Here is a 26,234-nt window from a genome sequence, read left to right as displayed (position 1 = left end):
CTCAATTTACAGCAAGCCCTGGAAGGAGAGCTTTACAGGAAAAAGCTTCTAAACACAAACACAAAGCTGAGAAACAAGAAAGTGATTTTTAAGGAGCAGCATCTGCCTCTGAATGACTGCAGTTTTTCAAGTACTGAGAACCGGTGCTGACATCAGTGCATCTTTTTTTTTCTTTTTTTTTTCTCTTCTTCTTTCTTTTGCATTTTCTACACAGGAATTTCTAGTTAAAACAATAAAGAGGTGGAAGTGGAAGTGTTAAAGAGTTACACCAAAGAGGGGAGGGGGGTGTCGCGGGGGGGGGGGGGGGGGGAGGGGGAAAGAGAAGAGGGGTTAAAACCCACAAAACAAATCAGTAAACGTATCATTCAAATAAAAGGCGCAACAATTACAGCGAAACTTTAAAGCAACTCACCTCGAGGGAGGGAGATCAAAGAGCTGCTTTCAGTCGGCGCTCGCTCTGGCCCTTCAGGCCCCGGAGGAAGAGGTTCTCTCACTTGGGACATCTGCCAGCTCTCTCGCCGAGTAATAACGCGCCTGCACCCCCCTCCAACAAAAACTAACACGCGACCCTGAAGGAACAAGCAAATGAAAGGGCTCGTTAATGTATTTTATGCAGAAAACTCACGGCTCGAGGGCGCGGGACTTGAGGAGGGACAGCAACGAAGCGGCGGCAACTTGGCGGCGGGCGCGCACCCGCGGGGCCGGCGCAGGGTTTGGGGGGGGGGGGGGGGGGGGCGGTGGCCGCGGGGCGGGGGCGGCCGCGGGCCGGGAGCCGGGGGGGGCGGCGGCGGCGGCGGGGGGCGGCCGGGGGAACCGGGGCGGGGAGGACGGGGGGGGACCGTCCGCCGCGGCCGGCAGCGCGGCGCGCCCTACCTCCGCATTTCCTCCCTCTCCGCCGCCGCGCCCGGCCCTCCTCCGCGCCCCCGCCGCGGAACCTCCGCGCCGCTCCGCGCTCCGGCTCTTCCGTCGCCCGCGGGCCTTCCACCCCCCCACACGCACACCCCTAAACATGCCCCCCCCCGGGGCAGGGTCGCGCACAGAGCGGCACTCACACCCGCTGTCCCCCCGCCGCCACAGTCACTCCTTCTCCATCATTTCCGGACAATGAAACATCCCACTCCGGCTGGCGGCGGCGCCTGTGCAGGTCCTGCCGCCCGCCAGCCACGGGCCCGCCGGCTGGGATGGGGTGGGATGGGATGGGATGGGATGGGATGGGATGGGATGGGATGGGATGCGATGGGATGCGATGGGATGCGATGGGACGGGACGGGACGGGACGGGTCTGGGATGCGGCCGGCGGGGCGCCTCGCTGCCCCCAGCCGGGCCTCCAGCCACGGAAATTCCCCCAGGAGCCCGAAACCCGTCAAGCAGAAATAGGGAAGGGAAAAAAAAAAAAAAAAAATAAATAAATCTGAAAGGGAGGCTTTCATGCCTGGAGAGGGTTTGCAGCTGTGGCGCTTGGCAGCGGCGCTGGGGCACTTTCGGCGGTGCAGCCGCTGGCTCGGGAGTCGCCGGCCGCGGTTGCCCGTTCGCCGGCCACCAGTTGCGCGCGCGGCGCGGGGCAGGCCGGCACGTGCAGCGCCGGCGGCCTCAGCCCTGGCCGGGAGCGGTCCCAAACACAGCCCAGCCCCCGACCCCGCACACGCGGGTGTCTCCGCGAAAAGGACTTCAGAGCCGGCGTACAAAAACGCTCAAAGGAACAGGAAGGGTAGGACAAGCGTTTTTCCAAAGTTAAACGCCCCGAGAGCAAACTGCTTCCCCCCGCTGTCACCCGCCGAGCGGTGTCACCTGTGCTGTCTCTAGATGGGAAATACGTTTCTTTCCCCTGGCACAGATTGATTTGGTCGTCAGCCCCCACCATCGAGTACCGCAATTATTGCTCGTGTCTGTGCTGGTGTCCATAAGCTACATGCTTTGCCTTGCTTACGCTATCACAGTAACGTCACCATTCTCTAACAGAGTCTGTTCATGTTTAAAGTGTAGTTTCCTTAAAACTTACAAGCACAATTTTTGTTATGGCTCAGTAAATATATTTTACCAGTATGTCTCATTGCAGTGTACAACCAGGTATCTTTTGGGAATCAAAAGTAGTAAGCCAAAACAGCCAAGTTATAAACTGTCTACATCCTAACATAAGAGAAGATAACCGGTGGATATGTATTTTGGTATCAGAAGTGGTAAGGAATACGCTCAGGTATTAAAAGTGCACGTCTTGAAGTTTAGCATTTCCCTGCAATGCTTGCAAACCACCAGGATGGAGTGTAAGTACCTGAGTAGGAACCGTTTCCGTGTGAGACACCACACACTTGAGGGCCTTCCTCGTATTTCAGAAGTCATCAATAATTTTGCACCACTGTATAGCTTTATTACTGGCCATTATTGGTGCAAAAGAGAACAGCATGATTCAATTGATAAGAAATGCTATTTAAGATGCATATGTTTTCCTCTGAGAAACACAGTAAGTTTTAAGTATTTCAGTAACATGTTCTTTGGTACAACATAATCTTTCTTTAAACATTTTCATGACAAAATGGAAAAAGAATGTGCTATGTGGGATAGAAGCTATGTAAAAAATCCATTTTGGGCACACAAAATTAATATCGTATTGCATAATAACGATATTGGTCTGAATATCTACACGTTTCATCTACGAAAACATTGCATAATTTTCCACAGTGCCTTCTCTCCTTGCTGTCCTGGGGGCAGAGCCGTTGAGACATAAGGTAGAGTGACTTACCTCAAACTCCCAAGTGAGTCAGCAGCAGAAGAGAGGTTATGACTCATACTCAACGTACAAGCTTCTGTTTTTCCCTCTGAAACTGGAAACACAGCAGAGAACAGTGGGAGGAGCAATAATTTAGCCAACCACACCCTGCCTTCAAAATATTTCATTGGATAATAAATATCTATGAAGAGCAGATACCATCCATTGGTGTTTGGCTTTTTTTTTTTTTCACTTTATCTATGAAACCCACATGGTAAACTCCATGGCATTCAGTTTATCTTCTTAAAAAAGATGATGGGATGAGCTCACCCTGCTAAGGTTCAACTGTGTAGCAGCCTACATAGAGTTTAAAGCAACTAAATGAGTGGAAGAGGATCTTCAGCTGATACTGCCGTATTGCAACTGATGCAGTGGGAGACAACCCTAACCCAAATCAGATTTAAAAAAAGGTAAGAGAATTCAATATACAAAAAGCACAATTCACTGAAATAGCACTTTAAAAATATTGTGCAACACACAATACATTACATACCAAAGACTGTGGTGATTGTAAAAAGCTGGGTCCAGATGTGGTCACTGTCGATGAGATACCACAGATAGGCAAAGTTCATTGGCGTATGCTAACCATACAGCACTTCCTGATGGGGCAACATCATTCTAACAAAAACACAACTAATCTAAAATAATTGTTTTATTGCTTTCCTTTAAAACATGTATCAATCTCAAACTGTACTGAAAATTGTCAGGGAGTGGGCAGTTCAGACATAAACATCAGCAACCTTTCAAGTAGCCTACAAATATGAGATATGTTGTATCTTACGACAGCAACCAAGTTACAGACTGTTGCACATATGTATTCCAATATACTCTTCCATTGCTAGGTCATAAAATTCAGGTAAGGTCTTTCAGACCATTAGTGGCGGATTTTGGGGTGGATGTGAAGAGAAGCTCAAAACACTTGTAAATAGGCAACAAATATAGTTTATAGGCAGGTAAAAATTTCCCGAAAGAAAGAAAACCAACAACAACAAAACAAAGCAAAACAAAAACCCATAAAAAAACCCAAAACATCCCAAAACTTCACATTTTTTCCCTGTTAAAAAGTTTCTGTAAAACAGTCCTATTAAAAATACAAAAAAAAATAATGCAGAATATAATCGTATGTCTTCATGACAAAATTGGTCATCACCATTTTCTAGTCTGAGCCCCTGCACAAGCCATACAATAGATAGTACCTCCATCCAAAATAGACTTGTCACGGAACGAAAGTGTTTTGAAAAGACACAAATTGTTTATTTAAAGTAAGCCCACAATATCCCAAAATTAACTGATGCAAAGGTTATTTACTTACATTATTAAAAACTCGAGCTATATTCCTAAGTTGAATTTTCCAAGGCAAACTTCTAGTGTTTTATTTTTTTTGGATATCAGATAATTTCTTGTGTTGAGGAAGTTTTGGATAGTAGAGTTGCTCATCTCAACAATGCTGTAGAAAAATCTGTGCATAACTCTTCAAATAAGAAATGTTTTATTAAAAATATTACTGCTTACACAGTGAAGTGATCAATAGCTATTACTTATGGATAAATGCAGGTCTAGGTACCCAAATTTCCTCCCCATCCTGACACTTACCTTTCCTTCCTCAAGACTACTCTTTAACTGATGCTGACTTCCTTCCATGAGCACGAACACAGGAAACTGGAAGCATTTTACATCCTTCTTGGATGTAACACCAATGAAGTCCAAGGAGTTGCATCCTTCTCTGGATCACTTAAATGTTTATAAAAAACGAACAATAATATTTAGTAAATCTTTTTGTGATCAATTGCTTGTAACTTAGTACCTGTGAGTCCAAGTTATTCTTCTGCCATGTCTAAGAACATGATTTTCAACTTTGTAAGATGCATTTTTAGTACATGTGTATTACTCTAAACTTCATAGCTCTTTTCAGTTTTAGGATCATGGCAGGATCTCTATCCTAAATATTTTATAGTGTGGCAACACTGAAATGGGAAGACTGCTATACTTAAAAGATTATATTATATAAGATATATTATAAAATAACAGTATTACAAGTGAAGCTTACAAATTGGTTTTGGTTTTTGTGGGTTTTTTTCTAATTTAGACCAAAAGCAGAAAAACGTGCAGTATATGCATAAAAGCACAGTAAAAGAGAATTTGAAGGTCACAACCATGCCTGGTTTGGAGTACTTTTGGTTCCTGGTGTTCACGGCCTAGTTTGTATACTACCCTTCTCCAAAACACACTGTTTAAAGCCAAGTAAATTGTCTGGTGCCAGAAGAGAGCTGGATGCAGCTGTTTGGTAGATGGGGATTTGTGCTCTGCAAAACACAACCGCTGAAGTGCTGTGGGAGTGACGGTGCCTTAGACACCAGCTGGTCCTAACAGGGCAACCAAACCCTTCTAGTCCAAGGAAATCCACCTCCACAGAGTGCAAACATAGAAACAAATAAACAGTAGGATGCCTAAAATGAAATTAGAGACATGCAGATCTAACTCCTTCCATAACCAGAAATGGAATAAAGCAATGCATTCTCTTTTAGAGAAGTAATTGGTTCCAGTAATGCTGTACATTACCCTGGGAGCGAGAAGAAGCCTTTCTACCGTAAATGATTCTTCTCCAGGTTTGATGTTTTTCTGCCACAGGATGGACTCCACAGTGGGGAGAAAGGGAATATGAGGCTTAATGACTGCTTTTTGTTGTCTCGAGCTGGCAATTGAGAATTAAACTCAGTGTAAACGTGAATTTAAATATAATATGAAAAGGTATTTTTCTCCATTTTATTCTTCTGTTTATAGTAAGTATAGTAGAATAAGAAACATTTTGTTTCTGTAAAATATTTTCTAACACAGATGGCAAAGATTTCATTAGAATTGGTAAATTATGAAGTAAAACAAAATAAAACATTCTGAGATGAATTATTTCTGATGTAACTCCAATGAAGTCCAAGGAGTAGCATGAAAATGAATTCAGCTCAACAAGCTTTATCCTACTTCGGGCAAAACACATCACATGGCATGGTTTATGGTAGTTTCAGCTATTCCTTAGCAAGCTCAAGCAAGTAGCTCACTCAAGCAGGTAATAGATCTCACATGAAAAAGTAACAGATCATATATTGAGGCATGCAAAATGACGTTTCATCACAACAAAATGTCAACTAGTAATTCATTACATTCCTACAAATAAGTCAAGAAGAAATATTCAGCATTCAATTACAACTAGGTGTGCTGGATTGCAACAGTTAATTTATTTGCATTGATTCCCTTCAGTTATTCAGCTTTTCAGTTTGCAGTTAATATTGCACCCTAATAAAAGAACTTATTTAGGACTTCAGAAGAAGAAATTTGAAATTCAGCAAAAGTGAATGTTTCAAACTCTGTACTGATTTTTTAGTGTATTCAAGATTATCTGGGACTTGTCTTGACATTAAAGGTCATCTCAACAAAGACAAACAATAGACAACAGCATCTTTTGAGTTATCGGGACAGGAAGCTTAAGGGAATATTGGTTAAAAAGTGTGGCTGACTGAACACAGAATATTGTAACATGAACTATATAGAGACCTAGTACATTCAGAATACCTTAATGAATTTACCCGAACCACTTACTCATAATAATCCTAGAGGCTGTATTTATAGCAAGCAAAAAAAGCCTAAGCCAAATGTTTCTGTTGCTTTTCAGGTTAACAAGGCGTCTTTTGCTTCTGCATCCCGAGCAGTATCTGGATCTGGCATTATTCTACATTAGTATTTTATGCACATTCCTTACAATTTTGAGTATTCATGAAATTTACATTACCTTTTCTCAGCAGTATCAAACTAATTGCCAATATCAAATGATGTTTCCAAAAAATCCGTATCTAGAATTCTACAAAAATAAAAATATTTCCATATGAAAAGAATGCCTAGTCGATCCTTCTGAAAAATATTTAAATGAAAAATACTAAAAGCATATTTTACAAATAGAATAAATAATGCAGTGGAACAGAAGACTGTATGCTATATCGCTATGTGAGACCATGGTATCACATCCAGAGATCTATAAAAATTTAGTTAATTTTGCCCATCTTCAATATGAGTTTATAATACACAGTAGAGTTTCTCCTTTTGAGCTGCCAGAGGGTACACTATGAATGAGTATTAAAAATATTGCACATTCTGTGTTATATTTTCATAATATAGAATGCTCTTACTTACATACTGTGTATTATTCCTAGTACGTATTCAGAGCATATATTGTAACAGCACCTTTGGAGCCACTAACATGTATGCTGTGAATGTGTATTAACCGCAGAATGCATTTGCATATTATGAGTCCATAACACTGAATGCACAATCAAATCTTTGATAAAAAGTCATTGCTATACATACAAGCAGAAGCTATTTTCTCATGCTTCTCACTCACAACTGTGCCACATTGCACAGTCATTTCTCACCCATATCTTTACAACTCACAAAGATAAAAAAATCCAGTACTGCAACAATTCTATGAAGTATAGTTTTCTTGAAGTAAAATTTTTCATAAGGGTTTTTTTTCCTCTCTTTGTTCTATATGAAAACTATAATCCATATTTTGCTTAATTGCATGAATATTGGCAATTTTTCATTTTTATCATCTTGGCATCCATATAAGTGACTGGACTGAGACCTTAGCATCAAATGCTCATTTGGATATTACATGTGAAATACAGGTCATAGGAAAAACAAACATAAAAATAAACCTCAGTCAGTTCTACTAGTATTTTTAACTATCACAATTTGGTTTGCTTGTATATTTGCCTATAATAACAGGGGGGTTTGCCAGCCAGTAGCTTACAATTCTCTAGATTGGGCAGAACTAAAATTACAAAACAACATTACGGAATAAAATTACAAAATAACTTCATTACAAAACTTCATTCGGATCAAAGAGTTATTGTTTTTCTACATTGACAGATGAGCATCCTGGCAACTCCTGCAAGTGAAAATGGAAAAAGGCACCGTTGCTTGTCTAAAACAGGAAATTAAAGGAAAATAGTCTTCTGCCTCCGTTTCTTGCTTTGTGAAATGAAAGTAACGCAAATCTTGGGTCCAGCCTGATATCATTCTGTGTCTATGCTCTTGGGGTGGGGATTTTCCCCAGGAAGCAAAAGAAAAGCTAAGGCCAACTTGGCTTTTGCTCAGTTCCCTTCCTCATCCTTTAGACTTGCTGGAAAAGCTAGAAAGACACAAGAGGAAATTATCTATACCGTTTCAAGGACTGCATAGTGATCATACTGGCCAAGAAGGCCGACAGCATCCTGGCCTGTATCAGGAATAGTGTGGTGAGCTGGACTAGGGAATTGATCATCCCCCTGTACTCGGCACTGGTGAGGCCCCACCTCGAGTACTGCGTTCAGTTTTGGGCCCCTCGCTACAAGAGGGACATTGAGGTGTTGGAGCGTGTCCAGAGAAGGGCTACAAAGCTGGTGAGGGGTCTGGAGGACAAACCTTATGAAGAACGACTGAGGGAGCTGGGGTTGTTTAGCCTGGAGAAGAGGAGGCTGAGGGGAGACCTCATCACCCTCTACAACTACCTGACAGGAGGCTGTAGAGAGATGGGGGCTGACCTCTTCTCCCTGGTGACAAGTGATAGGACAAGAGGGAACAGGTTCAAGTTACGTCAGGGGAGGTTTAGATTGGATATTAGGAAACATTTTTTCACTGAAAGGGTTATTAAACATTGGAATAGGCTGCCCAGGGAGGTGGTGGATTCACCATCCCTGGAGGTGTTTAAAAAAAAGGTAGATAGGGCACTTAGGGACATGGTTTAGAAGTGGCTTTTGTCAGGGTAGGTTAAAGGTTGGACTTGATGATCTTAAAGGTCCATTCCAACCTCAGCAATTCTATGATTCTATGATTCTATTAATTTTAAAATACTTTCAGTTGTATTATTTTAATAAGCAGCACTGAAAGGTATTTTATAGGTCTGATATCACCACAGAGACATTGACTCCAAAAAGTACACAGGCAAGTATTCTGGCAATTAATGGCAAGTATAAACTACCAACTGTACAAGAGCCAATATTTATTCATGAATATAATAATACCTCAGCTAAAATATTAAATCAGAACACAAAAATTAGGTTCAAAAGATCCCCCATATAGCAGCTACTTTTGGATCACATACAGGGGGATGCAGTCCTGCCCACTGAATGATGGACACGATTATATTCCCCATTACGGTGTGTAATATCTGCCACATATCAGAGAGAGAGAGTGTGTGTGTGTGTGTATGTGGACATAAAGTCACTGGATTTTTAGTGTTTTCCCTTTAAAAGAAATGGTTACATTTTAGTTTAGTGAGGAAGCCTATTACACTGTACAAATTCCTTCGTTTCTCTTTTCCTTTTTCTGTGGTTTATTTCAAACATTTTAAAGTATTAATGAAAATGCTGTAAAAGTCATAATGTTAAAGTATAAATTTATTTAACATTGTTTTACATTATAAGAGCTATAAACAGGCTCCTGTAAACTTATACAAGCAGTTATTTTGAGGTCTGAGCTGTTTTCTTTTATTTTATGATTGTAAATAAAAGTAAGATAGTTTGTACTCAATTATTTTATGACTATAACATACTAGCCGCTCTCTGTCAGAGATTGTTTCAAGATATAAATGCCAGCTGTCCGTAAATCAATCACCTTGATCATCAGTGATCAACAAAACCAAGTTAAACACTTTTCTGTGATTTTCCAAAGTGAGCTTTACATCTACTCAATAAACTATTTGGATTTTCAGCTTAATGTACTTTATTATAATAAAAGTAAAGTTCTGATAAACATGACCTACGGCCAAGTAAAATTTAAGCAATTGTGGCATTGGAGTTTTCACTGTAGAATCTCTGGTGTTCCAGTCCGGTGTTCCAGTCCAGTTGCAGTCCAGTCCTGGATTTCCGACCAGTTCCCTGATTTTTGCCTAATTTTGTTATGTTAGTAAAATAACTTTTTTTTTTTTAAAGTCGGATTTTTGATGTAATAGTGGTAAACTAATCCTGAGCTTGATCCGATACTCTCCAGAATCTAGTTAAACTTTCAAGCGCAATTTTATTGTGGGCTTCAAGATTTGACTCCTGGTTTTTAGGGTAAAAGGTATACTTTTAATTAGTTTACACCATAAATATAATTAAGGAGTAAATTAAAGGAGTATCACAAATGCTACTGCCGTTTTATTTTCAGGCATTTGTAAACTGCAGCGGGGACACGAGACATTCCAGCCCACTCCATTTTCCCCCACCTCAGCATCAGTCTGTTCTGAGGCTGGGATTAGGAGTGCTCCTCCTATGGTCACCCCACACTTTTCACCCAAAAGAATAAGTACTTCTCACCAGAATTGTATCTTGCCTCCTTGTGTTACCATTTTTGGGTGATTCTGAAAAAGAATCATATGAAATTTAGAAAAGCGTTAGTGAGGTGCTCTCTCAAAACACCATAGCATCACCAATGTCTTATTTTCTTGAGGAAAAAAAGACAATTTACTTCTGGAAATTTATGTGAAGGAGCTCTGAAGGCCTGTATTCAATAAGTATCTCCTTCTGTCTGCCATTGTAATGGGATCAAATATGCTAAGAATTAAAAAAAAAGACATTAGATAATCTGTGAGAATGTGAAAATTATGCAAGTCATACTGTAAAAACTTGGTGCCTTACATGAAGAATTAGTACAAGAAACCCTAAATCTTGAGGAGCATGTAAGTTATCAGCCATTGAATTTCTTTTTATAAAACTGTAGCTGGGAAAAAACAAAACACGAGGGTAAGCAGAAATACAAAGGTGTGCTATTTTTTCCTTTATAATACCAAAAAAAGAACACTCTCTTATGACATCCACAGCCTCTAATATCTTGTCACACTTTAAATTCTCCTTTATGGGATTTGTTATGGAATGAGAAGTGGTGAATAGTACCAACAAACTCCCATGACAAAGGAGAGAGTATAATACGTTTTAAAATAAAGCAGAAGATACTTGATCTCATTTTCTCAACATAAATGAGTGAACTTCGGAACAATGGAGTGACTTTGGCCTCACATTGCTGCAAACAGCATCAGAATCTTGACCCATGGATATAGCAATCTAAAATACTGCATTAATTTGGTCTGCAGTTTACAGGGAAATACACAATCTGGGAATTCGGTAAAATAAAGTGAAGGTTTTAGAAATACACAACCGATTTCTGTACGTACACATTAATGTTTGTCTAAGTATCTGTCTAGACACCCGTAGTTAACTACACTCACAATGTGCATGCGTAAAGGATATGCTACAGTAGACCATGAGATTATACATTTATCCTCATTTGTGAAGGTGGATGCCTAGAACTCATGAATGGAAAAAGATATATTACGAAGTATTTAATCCTAATCAATATTTATTAAAGGAGACAAAGTAACAGTAAGGCAAACCTACAGTACTTTTGAAAAAAAAGCAGCAAGCTGGATTTCTTATCTTGCAATAGTTAATGAAGTTCTATGATTTATTTTAACCCTGAAGAGGGTTTTAAAAAACCCTGATTATATTAATGTACTAAAAGAAATACAGTTGTCACTTAGTTTCATTAAGCATGACAGGTGACAATTCCAAAGATAAATGCTGAAACTTGTAAAAATTGCAAGTTCAGGTTGAAGTGACAATAATGTGGTAGCAATGGGATGGAGTTGTGCTGCTCACCGCATTAATCAATACTACAATTTTCTTTTTTAATGTATGAAGAATGTTTAATTCCATCAATTTATGACTAGGTTCTTTCCACTTAAGTCTTCCTTTTGGTCTTTGGATTTTGGTTTCATTTTAAAACATTCTGGCTATTTATAAGTCTGCAGGCAATCTCATAAAATATCACTGTTGGGAAAGAATCAGTTTCCTGCTTGCCGCGTGCAATTTGGGAGACTGATAATATAAGTAGATCAATTAAAGTGGACGTGACTCTATTAAGACTGGAAAAGTTGTACTGTTGTCACCTGTGCTGTACTCTGCGCAAAATGAGAAGATTTAAATTTGTTCAATTTATGCTATCTCACTTATCTTTACAAACTACAGGCTACGTCTGCAATCCCCTAGCAAAACCTAACTTTTTTGTTTGCAATTGTGGACACACGCTACTGTACCAAGTCGGTGTTATATTTAGATTAGCACAGCCTGCATCACAGTGTTACAGATCTGAAGCTCCTGAACTGGGGCTGAGAGGATCCTGCTATAAAATATTTTCATTGCAACTTTATGATTCAAAACACAAACACACACACACTCCTCGCTGCCATGCACAGACAGGGTTTGCTCATGTTGTACTTTGTGTTAGCCCACGTAGTTGAGTTTTAGTACTGTGGGATAGGCAAGCATTTAAAAATTTTAATTTCTAGTTCAGTTAATGAGCAGCCGTAAGGTGTGTTGTACACTAGAAGTTTATGGACAGCTATCAGCAAGGATTCTTGCAGCACCTAGAATAAGCACATATTTGTGCTATTTTCTTTAAGTATGGTTAAATAGCATATATACAGTAATTGATATGTAAATTTAAACTTCAAAAATGGCAATAATGAAACCATTTAAGCAGTCTCTTTCACAGTACCGTAAAATCAATACATGCAGTGTTTCTGGAGCAAACCTTTCACTCTGGATCGGGATACAAAAACCCTTTCCAAGTTAAAATTCAGGCAGTGCCGAGTATCGGGCAGTACTAAAAACTACCCCCGTCAACAGGTCTAAGCATGTCTTTGACCCTATTAGGGACAAATAATGTGAACATAGAATCATAGAACAGTTCGGGTTGGAAGGGACCTTAAAGATCATCTAGTTCCCACCCCCCTGCCATGGGCAGGGACACCTCCCACTAGATCAGGTTGCTCAAAGCCCCATCCGGCCTGGCCTTGAACACTTCCAGGGATGGGCATCCACAACTCTCCTGGACAACCTGTGCCAGTGTCTCACCACCCTCACAGTGAAAAATTTCTTCCTAATATCTAATCTAAATCTATCCTCTTGCAGTTTAAAGCGGTTATCCCTCATCCTATCACTACACCCCCTGACAAAGAGTCCTACTCCATCTCTCCTGTAGGTCCCCTTTAGGTACTGGAAGGCCGCTATAAGGTCTCCCTGGAGCCTTCTCTTCTCCAGGCTGAACACCCCAAATTCTCCCAGCCTGTATTCAAAGGAGAGGCACTCCAGGCCCCTGATCATCTTTGTGACCCTCCTCTGAACTCACTCCAACAGGTCCATGTCCAACAGGTCATCATCTTCATGTTGAATGTAAATAAGTATATTATGTCAAGTGTAAATGACCATGAACCTGTGGGTAGCTTTCTCTGCTAATATCACATATTTCTGCTCTTTGCATGTTGTATAAGGTTTAAGTTATGGACTTGCAACTTATATTGCTCTTTACATCTCTTGTACATCTGGCTCATTATTCTCATGACCTACCAAAATTCACATATAAATGGGTAATGTCTCTTAAACTTATTAATCCAGTTTGATTAAGAGACAATGTTCTTAGTGGAGGAGTATATGAGGCAATTTATGGCTTTTGAGGGTGATTAAATGCTGAAATGGAGCCAAGGCATTTGATAATCACAAGAGCTATTTATTGCTGGAATATTCCAGACACATGAACATTTTTCCCATCAGCCAGTAAGAGAAGCACATTTAACAAACAACATTAAGAAGACAGATTTTTCTAGGTAAATGAAGGTATGAAATTCTATGATTTAACTGCAGTTGAGAACTCTGACTCGTGTCCCATGAAGGGCAGTTATAGGTAAAGCATATATAGAATACAGAAAGAATATGTTCCTCTCCCTAAAAGCAGGGTAAAGGACAAATAATTGCATGAGGGAGTTACCTGTGTAGAAACTGAGGGCTGAGGCTGAAGTGCGAACGTACATGATTTGAGTTAGGATTTATGACCCATTTTCATATTGCTACTGTAAATGAGTAACAATTATCATCTGCCAAACTGGCCTGTTAGCACATGTTGGAAACAAGTCCAAAGCGACTGCAATCCTCAGGTCTCATGGGAACAGGCATGTTTCATATATACCTCCAAAAATATGAATGAAGTAAGGAATGACGCCTTAGGAAGAGGCCACTACAGAATTAAGAAGGGGGAGGCTTTAATGGAAAACCCTCATAAGAGCTTGGAGAGGAAGCTGTAGTTGAGAATTTGGGGGATTTTTTTGACTTTTGTTTTTAGTTAATGCAGTGAGTCACAAGTAAAAGGCCAATGCAGGCCTTTTACTCCATATTTATTTAGACAGTGAATACCAAGAGACTCAAATCATCCAGAGATCCTATACAGTAGTCTGCTATACACAAAATAGCAATGTTTGTTATTTTATTTTTTTACAAAGAAGGCATCACTAGTCCTCATGTAAAAACAAGGTAACATCTTCTGCAGCTGAACTACTAAATGCAAGAACATTAAGCTGTAATCTGGTGACTTCCAGTACTGGGGCAGCCAATCTGTGCAGAGCCAGTGACATTTCTGGTCATCATTCTCCTTTGTCTTATTCCTCTGGACTCGTATGCGTCAGTCTAAAGTGGTATAAAATTCAACCCTCTTGTTATTTAGTGGAAATGAAGAACAAAAGTGGAAGGAAGATGCTGGAAAGTCGGGCAGGCAGGTTTGGAGAGTCTGTCCAAGTAGACTACACAGAAAGCAGGTACCAGTCCTTGCAGTGGCAAGCTGGCACTTCCCTAACTGTTAGTCGGAAAAGAAACATAAAGTGTTTGTCCTTCTCACTGACTGTTATGGAGAAAAGGAAGGCCTCATTTGCCCCTACAGTTTTCAGTCTTCAGTTTTCTGACTTTCTCACTTCATATCCAGTAAAAATGATTCACAGAGATAAAAGGGATGAAAGCCAGATTTCTGAAGGTACCTAATAGTCTTTTTTAAAAGCATCCTAGCAAGGACTGGAAATGGACTATTACTGCACTGTAAAATCCATGAGTACTTTTATTTACAATTGCTAGATTTCTAATTTCAATGTCTAGTTTCTTCACCCTAGGTAATTTCAGAAGGAGGTAGGAAGGCAGGGGAACGCAGCATTGCAGGGGGACACTGATTTTCGCTCCCCTTTGCTCACAGATGCTCTGTAACTCCCTTACACACATGGTCTCACGCAGTGGGAGGGCAGAACCGAGGTACTGCCCTGTTGAGCCACTCCAGAGACTCTCCCAGTGCAGTCTGTCTCAGAGAGCAGGCAACACCAGGTATTTCAGGGAAAAATGCAAGAAGTCAGTAATAAACGTGTGGAATAGTTCCTTCACAACTACAGGTGATGAGGTCTTATACTAACTTGCAAAGAGCTGCTTTTTCTTTACCTCAGATTATCAGACTTTGTCCATAAAAGAGACTGTCCCTGTGCATAAATGGTTTATACAGTTCAATCATTACATTCTGTTCTTCACAAAGAAATGTATAAAATCTCACTCTAATGTGATGAGGGATTCCATTTTTTTCTCTAAAAATCACTCAAGCGTCAAACTGCACATGGTCTCAGTGCATCTGAATTCTGAGTCCCAGCAGCGTTTCTTTACACAGAGTTTCTTCTGCATCTACCACTGCTTTTTTTTTTTTTTTTTTTTTTAATCAGGAAACCTCAGCTCTCTACTAAAACCACAAGCTTTCACTGTGTCTACAAGCAAAACAATCTTTGCATGCCTTCTTTTTATTAACTATGAAATAAGGATGGCAGTATTTGCTTCCCGGGAAGGTTATATTCACCTGAGATCCTGGGACAGCAGGTAACAATGAATCCCAAGCAACAATTATTTGTTAAAAATCTCAAGAATTTGGGATATCAGGAAATACACCTGTCAATCATCTTCCACAGGGCCGTGTCAGGAGGCTCCATTAGGAGGCACCATTACCTGCCCCACTATCAGCATTAAGTTTGGCCTGTGTCACCTGTGGTATTATTGACAGAGACAGCTTTACCCCCTTGCGCTTTCCTCAGGCAGGCAGAAAGGATGTGATGACAAAATAAGAGCTACCACCGAGACAGCAGGGTAGTTATCTCTCAAAGCACGCTGGGCCGTGGTTTCAGAACAATCTCACAACACTGTTTAGAAGTTGACTGGCTTCTTGTTAAGGACATAACAAATCAGTTTGTTCATTCTTGGGATGATAATGCCGTTTCACTGAAGTACAACTGAGTTCCTTTTACATTTTCTGTGTGCGGCAAAAAAACCCATAACAATACTGTTGAGCCTTCTGAAATGAATACCTCTTGAAGCAATAAATCCGTTAAAGGGAAAAATGGTTTCTGGGCACCAGGGCTATGTGTTTAAGGATTTGAACTTTCTTAATGCCTAAAACCTGGAGAAAAAGTCCAGAAAGGACACCCAATTAGAAAGATATTGACTCATCCTGACAAAGGGGGGGGGAGGGAGAAAGGGAGGAAGGAGGGAAGAGATCAAGGCTCACAACAAAAGACCTATTCATTTATAACAGCTTGGCTGTGGAACCATTCCAGCATGCTTAAAAATACTTTATCCATTAGTTGGGAACTATTTTCTAAATGACAACTTGCTGCCCACATCTGACCACAACCAGCTCCCTTTTCACATTGACTGTAGCGAGGCTCACGTTGTCAGAAGCAGCTTGCCACCTCTTCTGGACGTTATAGGGGGGTGAGGCAGAGTAAAGCAGAGGTGCCCCCCGCGAAACAAAAACCCCTGACCTCCAGCATACAGACAGAGGAAGTACAATGCCGTTCAGTTCCTCCCAGGCTATTTTAAGAAAAGAGGACAAATGAATACAACATTTAACTAGAGTTCTCCTCACACGAAAAACAGGAAGATCATTTTAGGTTAATCAAGTTATTAAAAATAAGGTCATTTAATGCCTCAATATATGAGCTCAACAGTAGTCCTTTGCAATTTTATATGAGGCTGTATGTTAAACTCTGATCACACGACACCTGAATAAAATCATCAGACTTACATCACCAATGTTCTTATGTATTAGCCAACAGATAAACCTTTTTAATTACAAACATTATATACTTGTTGAACAGCAGGATTTTCTTAAATCAAGCTATTCTCTCCTAGGAACACTTCCTCCTCGGTTATGAAGTGGTATAGCTGGAACTATTAATATTTTATGCTAGGGACTGTGGATACAACTTCATATAAAAGCGTTTCTTTATCTGAAATGTGACTGTTGCCGTAAAGTTGGCATTTCTACCTTTACTCAGTATTTTGTTGCATATGCTTTCAGAGCTTAGTTTGAGGAAAATGAATGTCTGGTTTAATGTGTGTTTATTTCTCTTGACACATACATTGCATCCTCATGTTAGTTTGCATTGAGACTCTGGAGAAGATGCTGGGAGAATATTGTGCAGTTGATCTTCTCATCAAAGTATCAGCTTTTCTAAACGTGTCAGTCAGCTACAGCGAAAGGTACTCTATATTACAATATATGCTATCTGATTCACCTTCTTACAGGGATCATCTTTATAACCTTTTCTCATGTGGATATTCTTAATAATACCAGCCCTATGTAAATGCACAAAGACTACATCTGTATCTACAGCATCTGTTTAAAGTAAAAAATGCAGTGAGCAAATGCTTAAGTTCTTAAAACAAAGTATTCAATAATTTATATTTGGGGGTTTGATTTTAGATATAGAGCAACCTGGTTTGCAAGCATTCCTTGCTTTCTTTTCTTAGTTTAGTTGGTTACTTTCAAGCTAAGACGGAGAAGCAGTGGTGAAAGTGAGCTTTGTAAATACATATTCATATGTGTCCAGTTGAGCACAAACAGAGTTTTGTTGTAGAGAATACAATGAATGCACAATAGCTCCCTTTTTAGCTTCCTGAGACATGATAACTCTTAACCTAGGTTTGCAGGTACCTTGAAATATTTATGAATAATACAATACAGATTCTAAAATATAGTCTCCTTTTATGAATACTGGCAGATTGTAACCCAGCTCTGCAGAAGGCCTAAGAAAAATGGCAGGGCAAGATGAAACACTTGTTTACATCTCACCTCCAACAAAATATAATTTTACTTTGGCTGACCTTTAAATAGATCTAACAATTACGTAATGAAGCAAACCACAAGCCAAATAGAGAAAGAGAGACCACAGGTCACACAATCCAGAATGTACGAGAAACAAAATCTAGTTATGTTTTTATCACGAGAAATGCTATCTAAGTTTTATGTGCAATGCTGGACTTATAAATGTTTCTAATTTAATGGGGAAGTGTATCCAGAATTTAATAGCTCATTTCATTTCTAGGCTACATCAAAGAGCAAGATGACCTCAACGCAATACCAGGAATGAAAAGAATTCCTGAGTTCTGAGCCCAGCCGCAGGGTAATTTCAGAAGCCTTCCTGTCACTCCTGACAAGTTGGTGTTTTTTTTATTTAAGGGCAACATTTACCTACTGCATAGGAACACTGTGAAGATTAACTCATTTGCGTGCCATGTGAAATAGGAAATATGCTGGGAAACAGATCTTAGCAGTGCAAGTGCAAAGGGCAGTTACGGCGCCGTTAGCACGCTGCTCAGGAGAAAGCGCCCGCTTGGCTCTGTTGACTTTAACCTCCTTGCTCTGTCACTCCCTCCTCAGAGACCACACCAGGGCAGAAAGGAAGGGGTCTCAGGGACTGGCTCGTCTTTTCAATCCACAGTGGAAAATGTTCTGTGGCCCTCAGCCCAAGCCGGTGCAGGCTGCTTCCATGTCCTTACGGCAGGTCAGGTCTTGAGCTTTGCATAAACTTCTCTCTCGTTGACGCCTGGCCTTCTCTGCCAAAAAATGCTTGTAGCTGAGGTTGGAGATTAACATATATGGAGAGCTGATAATCGGACAAACTTGACTCAAGCAAAACAAAGGATGATCAGCTTGGCTGCATAGGTGCAACCTATATATCATGTTCCACTTGATTGTTGAATTCCAGTTTGTGGGGCTAGTGGAGTCCTTAAAACCCAGAAAGGATTAGAATTCCCTGCTTCCTCAAATGTGAGCACTCTTAAGCAAGAACTTAGCACAACAAAAGGTAATTATTAGTAGCAATATAGTATTTTTATAATGCATCCCTCAAAACCAAAATGTCACTATTTTTTGTGGCTACAGCAGCAGTGTCCTGTGCTCCATCCATAGAATGAAAATTGAGGTATATTTGCATATCGCAATAACTTAAATAAACTTGTCTACAAAGAAAACCGTACCAAATACAACATGAAGAAGAATTAAGCGCTTGTTAATTCTATTCATAGGGATATACAAGAAAAAGAATGTTTGTTCAATGAAATTTAAAAAAGTAGAGAATATACCACTCATCTCTGTACTAGGTAAGACCAAGTTCAAAGTAGCTCATTATCTTGTCTCTGACTGCTAGCCAGCAGCACATGCCTATGCAAGAACAATTATATTTCCTGAGTCTACTTTTCCAGGACATATTTGCAGTTGAGAACTAGCTAAACTAGGTAATTCTTCTTATTCAGTAGCCTTTTTGAGGAGTTCATGGCTTTTTTTTCCCAATTCTTTTTCAAGCCTCTATCAACTTTTAAGACCACAAATTTCCTGTAGCAACTTAATTACATGAAGAGTTATTTCTTTTTTCGTTTGTTTTGAACATGCCACATTGTAAATTCATCTGATAGCTACCTTTTCTCTCTAGAAGTGACAGTGCACAATCATTCCCTTTTTAACCCTTCTATAACCTCAATGATTTTATAAACTGCTGTTACATCCCTCTTCACTTGTCTTTTTTCCTAGCATGAAGAGGCTTAATATGTTTAACAAAAAAATCATGTTGAAACTGTTTCATACTTTTGATCATCCTTGTTACCTTTCTGTATCTTTCTGACTTGGGGAAGAAGTGGTTAGGAGTGAACCAGATGTACATGCAGTGTTTGAGATGAGGGCACACCGTGGAGTTACAGAGAGGCTAAATGGTATCTTCTGTTTTGAGCTGACATTTTCATAGAACTGTTTCTCTACAGTTATCCACTATTTATAACTTGAAGATCTCATTCCTGAGTGACAGGTTGTGTATGTTAACATAGATTTATATATAATTAAAGCTGAGGTTATTTTTCCCCATGGACGTCACTTAACATTTATTTACATTTCATTTCACTTGCTTTTTTATTACCAAGTATTATGTTCTACAACTTTTCTCAGTTGGTCCTCATCCTTGTCCTATATAACTTTGTAATACCAGCAAAACTTTATCATCTCACTTTTCACCCACCTTGCCACCTCATTTTCTACTATGTTGAAGAGCACAGGTCTAGCACAGAATTTTGGGCTCTTCTAGTAGCCTCCCTTGACTGAGAAAATTGGCTATATAAACTTATTCTTTCTCTACATTTTGAGCAGCTGTTAATCCATTCAAAAACATTCCCTCTCACTTAATGGCAGTGTAGTCCGTTTTACAAATCCCTCATAAGGAACATTGTAAAATGCCTTTTGGAATTGCATGACAACTTTGGCAGCTGGATTGCTCTTGTCTATGTGATTGCTGACTCGTCCAGTGAGCAACACTCAATTTTTTTAGATGTGTCTTTGCTTTACAAAAGCCACAGGGCTTCCCCTCACGAAGTATCTTATATTTATTCACATGTCTACCAATTCTATTCTTCTCTTCTGTTTGTATTTTCCCAGTTCAAGTGGGAACAAATAATTTCCTTGATCTTCCTTGGAATTCTTTTTTTTAAATCAGCATTACATACCAGTCCTTAGGTATCAAAGCAGTTTAAAGCAAAAGGTTATATGCTGTAGTAAATAATCTCACATCCTCCTACCTTAAATTACTCTAAAGTTTTTTATTTCATACACGCTAAATTATCTTTTAATTTTGTAACTTCTTTCCATGAATTCTTTTGTTGAAACAGATGCTTTGATGTCAGAACCTGTTTTTCAAGGGCTTCTTATATGGGACCCAAGTTTCTTCACAGTTAGCACAGATACAGAAAAAATACTTGTAGTTTCAGCTTTATCTTCCCTAAATCTTTTTTGCATACCTGGGTTATCTGATGTCTCTACAAACTCTTGTTTCCTTCATGTAAGCATTTTGTTCTTCACGTGTTTGAAAAAAAAAAAAATCTCTCTGTATGTATTTTGCAAGTTTTTCCTTAATTCATATTTTCTCCTCTTGGCTGTCCTTTTCAGTTTCTTCTTTAAGAAGTGTCTTCATTCTGATGTAGTTCCTTTTTTCAAAATTAATGGGGTTTTTGGCTGTGTTTTTCTGGCAATGATTTTGAAATTAAGTACATTATGGCCACTCAGTTATTCTAAGGTTCTTGTGTTGATTGCAAACCAAGATTAAAAAACTGAAAACTGCTATAGGTCTGCTTGCAATAACATTTACATTGACATCTTTTATTTTAATGAAGAGGAGATGAAATGAACTCCTGATGTATCTAGAAAAGGCTCCTAGTAAAGAAATAGTGGTAGATTGTAGTACAAGGCTATTAGGGTAGTATCCTGGAATTTAACATTGGTCTTGGTCAACCCAAAGATAGGGAATGTCAATAGCCAAAAGCCAGCATGACCCAGTGCAACTGACCTTCACATCAGCTCCAGCCAGTGGCAGGTGGACAATGTCCCATGCATGTTGCTGTGCTCAGGACCATTGTCAGCACCAGTGTGCAGTTCTCCGTCCCAGGCAGAACAGATGATTGCTCCCACAGCAAGCATGGGGATGTTGCCTCACGTGACAACACATTCCTCTCTTTCACAGAGCTTCACTTCTTTTTGACACCTTTCTCTGATTTGCATTGTCTTGCCACAGTATACTCAGGCAGTCAGGTCATTGTGGTGGTGAAGAGCAGTGACAGGTAGGGCCCCTGCATAGAGCTACCTGCTGAGGTGATGGGTCATCCACGGTGCAGAATAGATGGCTATTAAAAAGAAATAAAGGGCAGCATGTTAGGGAGGCAACTATTGTATTGGGCCTTCCATGAGCACCTGATGGCAGCCAACCTGCAGTCCAGATGTCAAGATGATCCTCCAACCTAGAACAGTCTGTATAGTGACCTCTGACCCCCACAGATGGGACTAGGACTGACTCCCACAGACTAGACTATGTGGAAAAGCCCAAAATATTAAATCAAATATGACAGGCGACACTGAATAGCAAGAGAAAATTGGGATAATCCTGGCAAAAATGACATTAAATGTGACAGAGATGGCAATTGATTTTTACACAGAAAAGTAAGCGATGTTTCAGTACGGTCACTACTTCACAGGGTGGTAAATTTCATTCGCCTAATAGGTAAGACAAAATTTGAACATTATCATAGTTTAACCCCAGCTGGCAACTAAGCACCACTCAGATGCTCGCTCACTCCCTGCCGGTGGGATGGGGGAGAGAATCAGAAGAGTAAAAGTAAAAGTGAGAAAACCCGTGGGTTGAGATAAAGACAGTTTCATAGGTAAAGCAAAAGCCACAAGTGCAAGCAAAGCAAAACATGGAATTCATTCACTGCCTCCCATCGTCAGGCAGATGTTCAGCCATCTCCAGGAAAGCAGGGCTCCATCATGTGTAACAATTACTTGGGGAGACAAACACTGTAACTCCGAACGTCTCCCCCTTCCTTCTTCTTTCCCCAACTTTATATGCTGAGGATGCTGTCCCATGGTATGGAATATCCCTTTGGTCAGTTGGGATCAGCTGTCCCAGAAGTACCCCCTCCAAGCTTCTTGTGCACCCCCAGCCTACTCGCTGGTGGGGTGGTGTGAGGAGCAGAAAAGGCCTTGACTGTGTGTAAGCCCTGCTCAGTAGTAACTAAAACCCTGTATTATCAACACTACTTTCAGCACAAATCCAAAACGTAGCCCCATACTAGTCACTATGAAGAAAACTATCCCAGCCAAAAGCAGCACAAACACAGAAGTTTGGATGATGTGATAGCTTTCAATACTCACTGCTACAAAGTCACTCTGTATTTAGGATTGCCAAAGAGCAGTTCAGAATGTAGTCAGTCATGGAGCATGTTTAACATTTGGCTTATAATTTGTAGGATCCCAGCCAGACCTGCAACAGTAGGCTCTCCATGACTTATCCTTGTGGCTGTTACCTGCAGCATTTGTACTCTCAATCAGCTGTTAATGTTTCTCTTGTAAGATTATAAAATAATTGCAAATAGCTCAGATTAGGAGGTGTGAATGTCACTTAAAGCTCATTTCTGTTTCATATGCTATCTAGCATTCTCCATAGGCAGCAGATGAGGGTCTACAGAAAAACAGGAGCCTAGAAACAAACAATAATAACAAGCACTAATCAGAGTGTAATAATCTTTTGAGCTGCACTTATGTTAAAAGGTAATCACTGATATTCACACGGCACTGAATAAGTAGCAATTCATATGGACTTCATAGTTACGGAAAGGAAATAAAGAATTTGATTTCCTAAAGGGCATCAGCCACAAAACATGAAGAAAACACAGCTTTAAAGTTTTAGCACTAGCTTTCAGTAGGGCTGCATTTTCTCAGTTACGGCATAAGATCCTGTGCAAGCTTAAGCAAATTTGGCATCAGTTCTTTATTAATGTTGTGCTTGAACGTATCTTTTCAGTTGTGATATTGCAGCACATGGGTGTCTACTAGGTCAGTGGTATTGAGGCAAGCACGTCTGGACATACTTGAAAACAGGTGCCTAGGTAACTCAGCTGGTGGAAACTTCTAGTAAAAAGACTGTAACCACCATCCTGATTAGGTGGCAGATGAGGGAATGGTTTCATGACAAATGGTCTCCAGAGACGCCACCAAGGTAGGCAGTTGCCATCCCTATGTCCCCTATTCCAGTGGCAGCTGGGACAAGCAGGGTTTGCCATACATAGGAGAGCTGCTATTGCCACAAGCTCCATACGTGAGCATGCTGAGAGGGCTTTCAGCATACAGGTGCAGTTAGGCACCTAGATCTGTGGGTCTAACCATATAGTCCTCCCATGTCCCACCTTTCGTGCTTTCAAAATACGGTAATAATACCTACTTCACCAGGGTGTGCAAACATTCATTTCTAGCGTATATGAGTTGCTTTGAGATACTTGAAGAAAGGATGTTGTGGAGTAATAATTACTTTTTTATTTTTGTATCAAATGCAAGAAAGGAGATATTTTTCTAAGCACTCGAGATTTTTTTCGCAAAATCGAATAAAATAAGAAATGAATAGCAGAAAACTCAACACTCATTCCAAATATAGATGAACAGTATTTTTCACAACATAACTAATACAGGAAAAAAATATACATTATACACATGCGTGGGCATAATGCATGTGTCCTAGCTGCATGACAGCTTTTTATTTGCTTGAAAAACAAAGTGTAATTGCAATATGATACTGAATGCATATATTTTTTGCAGGTTTATTTATTTGTTTTATTAAGGTAAAAAATATACTTTGGTGTCTAAAATATAACAATTATGAATATCTGAAAGGGAAAAAAGCACAAAAATTATTATATATTTTTATATTTATCATATTCCATCACATAATCTTTGCATTCACAAATACGGTAATCGATAACTGTGGCCTTTAAAAACAATAATGTAGTAGCATGTGAAAAGTAGTACAGTAGTTTTTCATGATAACAACCTTAGCGATATGAGATTCTTTATATACACAAATATGATCTTTAAAATGGCTTCTATCAGCTTAAAAAATGGACAATATCTTGAAACTTGTTAAAGCCCAGGTGAACTATGGCACCATATCCAAATGTAGAAAAAGACAATCACATTTTTCGACATTTCTACAGCTGATGGCATTGAAATGTCAGCAAAGCTCAAAGCAAAAGTACACAATAAATTTGATATTACACCACATGTTTGATTAAGCCCAAGGGTGAAAATGTAACCTGCAATTTTATTCTGAGTCAGTAGATTTCTGACACATTTTGATTTTTAACTAAGGGAAACTCAGTCTTAAGGCTTCACAGAATTCAGCAGGACTGTCATGGTTTTATTCAGAGTCTCCCAGAAATTGGTCTTTACAAGCCCAGTGGACACAAATACGTTAATAAATTTTACTATTGTAAAACCTGTTCCCAAGGAATTGTTTCAAATAGCAAGGCTATGACTATACTCAAAGCACTGACTATTAATTAATGACAAGTGTGTGCTGAAACAGCAACAGTATTTTTCTGATTAAAATGATACTATTTTCTACTTCAATTTTTTAATAAATTTAAAATAGTTCTGTGCATGTACCTCAAGTTTTTCATGTTTAAAATGCAAAAGTGTTGTCTATGAAAACCTCAAGGAATTTCTGACCACACTTGGTTATTTTAAAAAATCCACTTATACTCGTTATAAAGTATAGGATAATTCCAATAATAGTTAAAAAACCCAACTCTGCCTCACAATGAAGACACGGGGAAACTGTATCAGTTATTGTGACAGGTCTCAGAGAAGAAACGCTTGACTACAGATGAAAGAAATACAAATGGTGAAATCCGCTCTGGTTTATGACCATGGAGCATGGTAATTAACTGACACGTATTCAAACACTTTTTAGGAAATAGCCTATTCAAAAGCCACGCATTGTTTTTGTTGTTTCCTAATTTTTATCACACTGCTGGATGGCTCAGAAGTGATGCTGTCAAAGCGACAGTCAAGGACCGAAGTAATTGGAACTGCTGGGTGAAAAGACAAGCTCCGTACAGGAATTTCCTGCCACTCCGGTGGCTGTGACAGAAAAGCTCTGAAAATGCCGGTAGAGATTTAGAATGATGAATAGCTGCTACGGTTAGTGAGAAATCTTGGAAGTTCAGTTTTGTTTTATTTGCTGAAATATTACCAAAGAAGTCTTGAAGCCTGTGACTTGTAAAATGTGACTCCAGAATGACCTCTGACAGTTGGGGTTGCTGTGGATGTTATGCTTCTATTTATCTGTGGGTATTGTCAGGTCCTTTGTCTCATTTCTCAAAATAAAAGCGCAACCTTTGTCCCACTGTTTGTCATTATTTATATACTACGAGGTCAGTTCTTTTATTTTGAGACCTCCTAATTTTCCTGACATTATTTGTTGGGGCTGTCTTTTTTACCGTTCTTGATAATTATCCCTGTATTCCATTCTCCAGCCTTCAGAGATAAACTAACAAGCCTACGTCCACGTAATGGACTTCAAAGTAAATTGTTGCAATGTTGAACCTAATTACCCTGATGCTTGGTGGAATCTGTAACCCTGCGACAGGCACATGGGCTTCCGCTGCCTTGAAGCTCCTGAAGAAATAGGCTTGGGAGAATAACATCCACCAAAGGCAGGGAAATGACACAAAGTAGGAAATGCGAATAAGGATATCTATCAGCACCCCCCGGCAGGCAGTCACTCGTCTCCTGGCTGGGCACTGATTGACTCTTTCCCCTGCTGAGGTTCTCAGATGTGAACTCTCTTCTGATTTCAGGAGCTTAACACAGGTTACTCACCACGACACAATATAGAGAGTGTAGGTATTACATCCAGTAGACCCAACTGGAACATTCACTGGGACTGCAGGAGACCCACGCTCAAGTCCCA

General features: G+C 39.8%; 1 protein-coding gene and 2 long non-coding RNA genes across 10 annotated transcripts in view; 2 read left to right on the top strand and 1 right to left on the bottom strand.

The window, feature by feature from the left end:
- Positions 1 to 2,827, bottom strand: part of MDFIC (MyoD family inhibitor domain containing) — a 53,583-nt gene extending 50,756 nt beyond the window's left edge. The window contains exons 1-2 of one of the 3 annotated variants that reach the window (XM_054193577.1): positions 2,738 to 2,827; positions 413 to 569 (exon numbers count right to left, since the gene is read on the bottom strand). In XM_054193577.1, coding sequence (XP_054049552.1) covers positions 413 to 503 — 91 coding nt within the window. In that variant the 5' untranslated portion in view covers positions 504 to 569; positions 2,738 to 2,827. Of the gene's footprint in view, positions 1 to 412; positions 570 to 1,052; positions 1,185 to 1,432; positions 1,979 to 2,737 lie in introns of those variants that run through there. The other 2 variants (XM_054193569.1, XM_054193588.1) reach the window with 2 other exon arrangements.
- On the top strand, positions 1,579 to 9,502 carry LOC128906391 (uncharacterized). 6 transcript variants are annotated; one of them, XR_008465153.1, is made up of 5 exons: positions 1,616 to 1,708; positions 2,057 to 2,261; positions 2,677 to 3,174; positions 4,851 to 5,544; positions 7,682 to 9,502. It is a non-coding gene; the product is annotated as an uncharacterized LOC128906391 (long non-coding RNA). The 6 variants fall into 6 exon arrangements; XR_008465152.1 differs by having other exon boundaries at positions 6,429 to 7,768; XR_008465151.1 differs by having other exon boundaries at positions 1,618 to 1,708; positions 4,851 to 5,512.
- A 3,687-nt stretch (positions 9,503 to 13,189) lies between these two features.
- Positions 13,190 to 25,788, top strand: LOC128906408 (uncharacterized). Its single transcript, XR_008465159.1, has 4 exons — positions 13,190 to 14,414; positions 15,348 to 15,498; positions 17,055 to 17,157; positions 18,003 to 25,788. It is a non-coding gene; the product is annotated as an uncharacterized LOC128906408 (long non-coding RNA).
- Positions 25,789 to 26,234: the final 446 nt, after the last annotated feature.

The sequence above is a fragment of the Rissa tridactyla genome, chromosome 1, assembly GCF_028500815.1.
Source record: "Rissa tridactyla isolate bRisTri1 chromosome 1, bRisTri1.patW.cur.20221130, whole genome shotgun sequence".
In the NCBI taxonomy this organism is placed as follows: domain Eukaryota; kingdom Metazoa; phylum Chordata; class Aves; order Charadriiformes; family Laridae; genus Rissa; species Rissa tridactyla.
Note: the sequence above shows the minus strand (reverse complement) of the source record. Positions and strands in the feature narration are given on the sequence as shown.